Genomic DNA, 10,000 nt, shown 5'->3' on the forward strand with positions numbered 1-10,000 from the left:
AGAGGCTGTCTGTGTAATAGGAGTAGGAAATCAAAAGGAAATGAGAAGTAAATAAGCCTTACAGCAACACCAAAAAGGGATGTTCACTGCATAAGCACATGAAATCAAAGAAATAAATAGGCCTATATCACCATGAAAGAATGACATTAACTGTGAAAGCATGAAAAGTCAAAAGAAAAGACGCAAGTAGGCCAATAGCACCACCAAATAAGAAATAGAGAGAAATCAATTGTAACTTGATATCTTTGTAAATAGACCTTGTCTTCAAATCATAAACCAATTTTGGTCAAATATTCGAACAAATAAAAGCAAATTTTTGTGTACTGCTAAAAACTCCCCGACATACAAAACAAAACCATAACCTCCATGTCATCGAGGTAACACCAAATAAACATATGCATTAAAAATAACTGTTTATGAGTCTAATCATTCATTTATTCAACTTTGTTAGATAGCTCGGCTAACAAACAAATTCATTCCATTTTCCATTTCATCAATGGCCCTGGTGATAAACGAGCTTCCTTGAATATATATATATATATATATATATATATATATATATATATATATATATATATAAAGAAATAAGGACAATTTTCACCAGACTTCAAAGGAGAAATTATTTCCAATTGTAGTAAACACCTGCTGCTGGAACAGTAACAGCGATGCATCACAGCAGCTGTGAAGATAACACAATATATAATATATCTATATATATATATATAATATATATATATATATATATATATATATATATATATATATATATATATATATAAGTCCGTCTTGCTCTAATATCATACAAAGTATTTCAACATAATCATTATTTTAAAACCACCTAGGCCTATCATCCACTAACGAACACGAGACTACAGTGCATTCCTGTGTCAGCATATATATTTTCTAAACCTCGTAGTATATAGTACGTAAATGAAAATATAAAACTAAAAACACTATGTGCCGGTATTACCTAAAAACTAGACGCAGTGCAAACTTATATTGTTCTAATTGTGGCTTATTATTCTGTCTAGACCAGGTTTAACTATTGGTTTGCTCAACAAATTTCAAGATAACTTACTTTGGAACCCGAAGCAGAATTAGACTAAGACGTGAATGTGAAAGTTTTCCAAGTTCCACTTAGTAAGGCTGCAGTCTCTCTCTCTCTCTCTCTCTCTCTCTCTCTCTCTCTCTCTTCTCTCCCTCTCTCTCTCTCTCTCTCTCTCTCTCTCTCTCTCTCTCTCTCTCTCTCTCCTCTATAACAGCCAAAATAAACGTTCAAGTTAAACACTGTTCTTCTTAGCACAGCTGAGGTATAAAACTTTGTATTGGTCCAATGATTTTAATAATGTAATACTGCCAATCGACGTAGTCCCCCTCCCCCAAAAGCAATTATCCACTATCCACCAAAACAAAAATTATTATTATTATTATGATAAAAAAATTTATATGGAACAAGCCCACCAAAGGGGCCACCGACTTGAAATACAAGCTTGCAAAGAACATGGTGTTCATTTGAAAGGAGTTACTGAAGATAATAAAAAATGCATAAAGAAGAAATACATAAAGAAGAGATCGGATAATTAACTATGAGGAGCCTTCAACATTAGTAATTCCTAACTGCCCTATAAAAATTACTGAATACACAGAAAACGAAGAATAATAATTCAAAATTACGCAAGGACGATCGGAAACTTCAATTTGAATGAAATTCGACCTTCATAACTTTATGCCATTCCTATCAATGCAACAATCAATGGAAATTAAAAACCTTTGGTATTATAAAGCAATTTACATCAAAACAAGAAACTTGTTTACCAAGGCATAATCAAGCAACACACTACGCCATACGACCAAGGTAAAATAAATTGAACGTTGAACTTTATCTAAATAGTTTCAGTTATTTCCGTTAATATTCAGCGTCACAAACGAAAACAAAAATATATATAAAAAAAGAAGAAGTATTAGACTTAACGTCATGACTTTTGTGGTCTTATTATAATAAGTGTAAGTGCTAAGCAACAATGGAATATGACTCCTATATATTGCATCAACCATTCGTCTTGTAAATGGCTGTCACAGATATTCAAGAAAAAATAAGTTTGTATGTGTGTGTGTGTGTAGGTAAACAAAACGTGAGCGTAGGTATGGAGTCTCCTCACGTAGACCAACATTTCGGACCCAGTCTCCCAGAGACTAATTCTCTCCTCCAGACCATGTTGTTTCTACCGAGTCTCAGCCGCGCTGTTTCTCCCTTAACCTACGACCTCTCCTCCTCCTCCTCAGCCTCCAACTCCTCCAGCATTTAAGGAACCAGTACAACATACCCAAACCCACCCCAGACAACATCTACAACCCCCCCCCCCCCCCACCCCCCCCCCCCCCCCCGCCCACCAAAAGGGCGTACCACAAGTGGTTATATTTATCCTCTCCAACTCGGTCTTGAGACGACGATCCTTCTGCCAACTCGGTCTTGAGACGATCCTTCTGGTGCCCTCTACCTTCTCCCCACCCGTCCCCATGCCCAAAACCGTTCTACCCAATCCATGAGTGAATGTCTTACTCCCTTCACCCATCTGCCACACTCGCCCTCACCCTCTCTCTCCCTCTCCCTCTCTCAGACCATGACGGAAGGTGTTTCCCCGCACAGCCGCTAAAGAGCTTTCCCTCCATAAGTCTGGTCTTTATCTATTTCCACGACACCTTCCAACGTTCGCAAGTCTTTCTTGCGCACGGGAACCGAACAACACACGACTGTGCCACAACACAGAGAGAATATTGAAATAACAACGCCATTTTGAAGCAAAATTTCACGGAAATCTCACACGTACACGTTCACTTCTTCAACCACGGATCTGACACTAAGCGAAGTGAAGTACGTGAGATTTAGGCGGCGGACATGGCGACGAGAAAGAAACGCACTCTTCCACACGAACTCCGACGTGGCGTTATGGGACGATAACATGCAGGTGTTATCAGGTGTTATCAATTAGATATATTGGATCTCTTCAGCGAGTCGAGCGTAACTAGTTTGGCTATAATACGTAACCGTGCCATGACTCTAACTGGCTAAAAGCAACGTAATTTCAAGTTGAAATTGACCAAACTCGCCCGGTTCAGTTCAAAAGGAAATCTCGACGTTAAAATGACTCGCTGAAGCAAGTCGTGCGTTTGACTTACTGCGCAACAAACTAAAGAACAAACATCTAACAAACTAAATCACAGCACAAACACCGACATCATCCATACGTCAACCGCGATAAAATTTAATCAAATGTGATTACGAAATTCGAGCCTTCCCAACTTTAGCTCACCTACAGCAGACAATACTAATGTACGCTCTAGTCATAATAAACGATACGAATCTAGCGCGCGCGCACGCACATACACACCAACGCACATACACGCAAAACAAAGGTTTATTTTACAAGCCTGAGACTTTATTCAGCTTCTGATGTGCGTCTTTTTACATCAAAGCATCAAAAACATTCCCAGAGAAAAGTCTACAGAAAAGTGCAAAAATGGATGCCGTCGTCTTGTTCTTATTTGTAATGCAAAGGACAAAATGTTCCTTTCAGAAGGTTTTCTTTTGAATTGAATGTTTTTTTTTTTTTTTTTTCTTATACAAGGGAAAGGTTGTATAATGAGCTACTGAACAATGTTTTCATTACTGAACACACTGTATGTATGTATGTATGTATGTATGTATGTATGTATGTGTATTTCTTATCAGCCGTTTTATGTCATCTCTAACAGCCACCTCTCTCTCTCTCTCTCTCTCTCTCTCTCTCTCTCAAAGGACTACACATAAGTTATGTGTATTAATAGATACACCCCTAAAAGTAATATGAACCCAGGAATAAACTTTATAAAATCATACTAAAAAATAAATTAATGAATTAATAAATAATGCATATACCTTACAGTCAATCAACTAGAAGTTCTTGGTACTATGCGTTCTAGCCTGATTGTTAGGCCTAATAACCAAAAAGATTTATTAGGCCCAAGGTTGTGACTGAAATCTCTTAAGACAACTATAGAGATGCTTCTCAAAATCTTCAGGGAACAGGATAAAGATAGAAACAAGGAGGAGGTGATAAATAAATGCTCAAAAGGAAGTGGGCGTTGAGGAAAAGGACTACTAAGCTAATCACTGTAGGCCAAAGGTGTTGGACCAAAATGGTAAACAAGCGTCAGAGAGAGAGAGAGAGAAGAGAGAGAGAGAATCCCTGTAATTGTCACCTTTTCAAGAAATGCATACAGTACTGTCATACCTACGCATGTTTTAAATTCTTTGCCCCTTTTTGGCAAATATTAACTAACCTACGAATTCTGACATGAATTTTACACCTTATGAAGGAAAACAATGTTATGGTCAATTTATCTACATTATAAAATAAAAGTTTAACGCAAATATTGCCCAAGATAGTTGATCACAAGTGTTAGATTCCAAAATCTAGACTCATGCTCAAATAATACCTGTTGGGGAGGCCGTAGGAAGTCTCTTCCTCTGTATTTATTCGCAGCACTTAAACAAAGCCCTACTACTTAAAAGGACACAATTAGGTTGAAGGATAAAGGGGAAAACATCTATAGGCCTACGGGATCCTCTTTTGAGTTCAACAGGGCTCAGAATATAAAAAACGGAATGTAAGAAACCATCGGCCACTGACGTAATATGTGCGAATATATTTTCCGTCTGTCCCAGGGCCAAATGAAAGGGAAAGAAGAAGATGAAGAAGAAGAGGTGGAGGAGGAAGAATCCTTCAGGCTTCATTCCATGCTCATAAAAAGATGGCGTCCCTCAAATAAAGTTGTCTGGACATATTTTGATTTTTTCTCTCTCTCTCTACAAACGTGCGCACATTTTAAATAACAATAATCATGTTGATCTTTTACTGAATTTCACGACTGTGCTCTGTGTGTGTGTGTGTGTGTGTGTGTGTGTGTGTGTGTGTATGATATATATATATATATATATATATATATATATATATATATATATTATATAGTATATATGTATATATTTATTCACTCCCCACCATACCACCCGGGTTCAACAGATCAAAACAAGGGAACCGTTACAACATTTAAAATGAGAGAGAGAGAGAGAGAGAGACCTAACCCTCCAAGGTGGCCTCGAGACTTATACAGAAGGATCTAATCCCTTGTAAATGACATCGGACGGGATCGTAAACCGATTCTCCACAGCTTCATCCTCCACTGAAACGGAGTACTTTGTTGTGGTTCCCGAAGTTCCTAGGTTACTATATATTATAGGAGAAATTATTGTTTGTTTGTTTCAATCAGCAACTTGCTATACTACGTGCACTTTTGAAAACAACAACTATAGTACTAAGGATTTTGTGCAATAACTTTACACTTCAGTAGTATTTCTTTCATTTTTACTTTTTTTTGTGGCTCAAACTCGTCAATTCCTATTCAAGTCGAGAAATTATGAATTTGTTTGTTTATTTCAATCTACAATTCAATGTAGTTTGCGCAATTTGGAAAACAACAACTGTAGTACTAAAGATAACGGTTTTCAGAGCTCCCTTATTCAAATCTTCGGTTTCTTGTAGACCTAGTCTCTCCTCCACTTTCCTCTCATTCATCCTTCTTTCAATTTTATTTTCAGAGAGAGAGAGAGCGCGCACTGCTAGTGTAATTACTGCTGGGGTAGGTCATATGTTACGTTCGGTCTAATTTCTCCAGCCTTGAGTACGTCTACCGTCACGCAGAGAGAGAGAGAGAGAGAGAGAGAGAGAGAGAGAGAGAGAGAGAGAGCTACTAATTCGAGTATATAAATGCAAAAGGGAGCAGGGATGGATGCAGTTCAAACAACTGACATTTTCCCCCAGCAAAGGTCACTAGATGCAACAAATGCTTGCAGTCGGAAACCGATACAATACACAATGTTCATTTCCCTGAAATGACCGTAGCAACTATAGTACTATAAAAATCTGTATATATTACATTAATACAAATCTACATATTCAAATAATGACATTAAAACCTAAAGGTGCCTCAAAATTTCCGGTTTAATCCGGCGATCTCTCAAAAGGACTTCCTAGTCATGCTTCGTAATGGAGACGTCTCTAACTACGCTACTCGTATCCTCGTCACTGATTGGTCGAAGCTGCCAACCGCCACCAATCACATCGCTCGTAAGAAAAGTGGGCGAGTCAAGCAAGCGAATTCTTACGACCGAGGAGTGATTCTTATCAAGCAAAAAAGAAAGCGTTTTTCTGTATTATTATTGCTGTTTATGCATTCGCATTCTTGTGGACGAGCGAAACGTGACGTTACTTGGTCAAGATGGCTGATGCGGTCACAGATAAAAGAAGATTATTACAAAATATGAATAAAAATCGAGAATATTTAAATCGACATGGCATATGGCGAGTAGCTTCAACTTTTAAAGCAATTGGCGTCCAAGAAGGATTTTATCCGCGATATCTTTGTTTACTGGGAGACTTAGTTGCAGCGCAGGATGTGCGATATGCATCCTACATCAGTCTCCCTTGTTCAGTCGCATAGAAAAATCCTATTGGAATTTCTAAAGCGGTAGATTCCTACGTAAGGACAGAGTTGCCGAATTCGACTTTTGACTCATAATGAGGCGTCGCGTAAAAACAAACATTTTAGCCCACATATTTCGATATATTTAGCGCCTAGTGGGCCAATGCACACGCTTACTTATGCAAATTTAAATCGTGCATGTTCTCAGTGAAGCAATATTGCACAAGTTCGAATTAGCACGCCTCCAATATCCGCCCGCAAATGTCTACGTAGATGCCATTTGCTCGCTGAAGTCGTGTGACAAAGGGAGTACTTTTTTTCCTTTTGGCTCACTTTTTAATTGTAATGGACGTTTCTTTCTCTGTGGAATGTTTAACATGGCACTCAACCTATTAGATGGACACAAACACTAGGATGTTTTTGCCAGAGCTAATTACGAGTATTACATAGAAAAAGACAAAGTACGTTTTTTCGTATGTTGGAAACAGAAGCCACTGACTGTTAAGCGAGAGAGAGAGAGAGAGAGAGAGAGAGAGAGAGAGAGAGAGAGAGAGAGAGAGAGAGAGAATGTGTAGACGGCAGAAATGATTTAGTGTATGAGAGAGAGATATAATACGTAGTCTTAGTCGTAGACGGTGGTACTGGGTTCGTATTGTGAGTGAGTGGTACGTTTGACAGAGAGAGAGAGAGATTCTCCCAGCCAAGAAGTGTGTCCAAAAAAAAAAAAATAATAAATAAATAAAGTAAAAAAGAACAAAAAGAAGAAGAAAAAGACTGTCTTCGCTGACTAACCTTGAGATGTCCGGAGCGCGGAGTTCACAGCACAAAACCAGTTTTTTCCCTTTTATGCTGACGTCATAACTCCCAGTGGTCTCACAACAATAACATCGATTGCTACAGCTACAACCGCAGTTACATGCACAACAATTACTACAATAATAACAACAAATAATAACTATTGACGGGTAATACTACTTACTTTTATCACCATGTTTCTGCAAAAGAAGAAAATAATATAATTAGTCTCATGTTGTGGATCACGAGGTTGTAAGTTTTTATGTACCAGGAAATATGACTAAATATAAGTACATACAAACACAAACTCTATATATACATACATATATATATGAGGTTGATTACAAGACTAATATTTTGTATTGAATTTAAACAAACCATTATGTATTAAGTCCAATTATAAAACAGGATTTACGGGAGCATAATAATAATAATAATAATAATAATAATAATAATAATAATAATAATAATAATAATAATGGGATAAAAAACAGTAAAGTACTTAGTATGAATGAATGATTTTAAATCATCTGGCGTTACAATATATATATATATATATATATAAAACAGCTTTAAAAAATTCAGTAAAAATAAAAACTAATGATTTAGAAAAACACAAAAGGAAAATTATAAAAAAAAAAAAAAAACGCCCGAGAAAGACAAGAGGAAACAATAAAACGTTATTCGAGACAGGAAACGAACGAGAAAATTTCCTGTAACTCTTGGCAGGTTTTGGAGCGATTGACTGATTGGGAGCTAACCTGGCGTTGCAGCTGGCTAGGGTCTAGGGGTCCCTGGCTGAATTTCTGGAGGAAACTTCGTTACAAGTTGTAGTGGAAGAAGGACGGACGGAGAGGAATTGAAATAAAACTAAATAAGGTGTGAAATTAGATGTTCACTTGTTTAAGGTGCGCACGAGACTACGCGTAATGTTGGGTTGTTCGTTTGTTTTTAAGGTACACACGAGACTAGGCCTAATGTTAGAATGTTCATTTCTTCAAGGTGCACAAGAGACTAAGCGTAATGTTAAGATGTTGATGTTCATTGTGTTTAAGGTACACAAAGACAAGGCCTAATGTTAGGATGTTCATTTGTTCAAGGTGCACAAGAGACTAAGCCTAATGTTGAGGAGGCTTTTGAGAATCACAGACGCGAGAAGCCTTATGTTTGATCAACGTGACACTTTTTAAAATAAAAATTGCAGAAAGACAAGTAACATGATATTTTGCCCCACACACAAAATAATAAATAAATAAAAAAATAAAAAAAAATAAAAAATTCAGACGCATCTAGTAGGAAATCGCAAATGTCCAGTTACTTAATGGCGTGGGAACTCAGTACTACAATGTACGATGATGAGTCTAGCCTTGGTTTTATTACACTAATCACTGAACCATTTACGACCTCAGCTACGAATTACTCTTAAGATGCGAATAGCAATTTAAAGGAATCGAAAGTATTATACTAACTTAAGTTTTATTCGAATTTCATGACTATAGAACTTGATAGTACTAAGAAGGTGAGTATAGTGGCTAATGAGTATATTTTGTTAACCTTGATCATTGAAACTTAACTACTTAATATCTCGGCGATGAAAAACTGTTAAAATACACGATGAAGGGAAAATAATAAAAGGTTCTATAATATTTTTTAACTTAGTTCGAATTTCATGACTATAGAAGACGCTACAGTGACTGAACTATAGTACAGTGGCTTGAGTTCTTGAGTGAACCGTCCTAACGAAAGAGCATTTACCTAAGTGACAGTTAATATGGTACTACTAGACGAATAGACCACTTTTTATCACTTTTTTTTTAAGGGTTGGTTTAATTGTCTAACCTGACACTTTAATGACACAAGTTTTAGGGAGACGTAAGTGTTGCATGATAGAAACCAACTGAGTATAGAGCAAAAAGGTTTTAGTGATTTTACTAAAATAAATAAATAAATAAATAAATAAATAAATAAATAAACAACTTTCAACCTTTCTTTATGTAACGGATATTCCATGATCATTCTCATTTTTATTATAAAGAGTAAGATGAAAAAACTACAAAAAACAAACTAATTTTTCTAATATATATTTATTAACGAAAAACATTAATTAGTACTATATGTAAGGTAAACCATGATATTAAAAGTAGAGAGAGAGAGAGAGAGAGAGAGAGAGAGAGAGAGAGAGAGAGAGAGAGAGAGAGAGAGAGAGAGAGAAGGTAGACTGACTGAAGAGGAATTATATAACAGTCTAGACCTATAACGAGAAATAATTACAAACAATTACGATTTTAACCATAAAAGTAACACTACAAGTTGTAGAAATAACTAATAACTGAATAACCATGGATTCACGCGACGCCAAGAGATAAAAAATAGGTAACAAAATATTAAAATTACTGTTTTAATTGCTAAGATAGATAACACATGGCCAGAGTATGGAGTTAGACGCCTAGAAATTCTTAATGTAGAGTTGCGAGTTGGAAGGGGAGGATGTAGTAGGGTGGGTGAGGGGTTAGACCCATCTGCAAAGCCAATCTGTAATTTAAAACTTGACTTAGAAGTTGGAAAAAAAAAGAAAAAGAAAAAAAAAAAACTTTCCTTGTAGATTTTTTTGGGGGGTAGGGGGAATGAGGAAGCTAGACCTAGGACCCCCCCCCACCCGGGTCTTATACGTCGATGGCATGAGGCG

At 36.7% G+C, this 10,000-nt stretch overlaps 2 protein-coding genes across 2 annotated transcripts in view; both read right to left on the reverse strand.

The window, feature by feature from the left end:
• LOC135213163 (uncharacterized) overlaps nt 1-10,000 on the reverse strand; it is a gene marked incomplete at its 3' end in the record, with an annotated part of 298,865 nt that overhangs the window by 216,719 nt on the left and 72,146 nt on the right.
• The window catches only part of LOC135213154 (uncharacterized), a 309,126-nt gene that overhangs the window by 47,136 nt on the left and 251,990 nt on the right, over nt 1-10,000 (reverse strand). Inside the window, 1 exon segment of the mRNA XM_064247098.1 lies at nt 7,499-7,514. Within this exon segment, the coding sequence (XP_064103168.1) occupies nt 7,499-7,514 (16 nt within the window).

This window comes from Macrobrachium nipponense, chromosome 42 (genome assembly GCF_015104395.2).
Source record: "Macrobrachium nipponense isolate FS-2020 chromosome 42, ASM1510439v2, whole genome shotgun sequence".
In the NCBI taxonomy this organism is placed as follows: Eukaryota; Metazoa; Arthropoda; class Malacostraca; order Decapoda; family Palaemonidae; genus Macrobrachium; species Macrobrachium nipponense.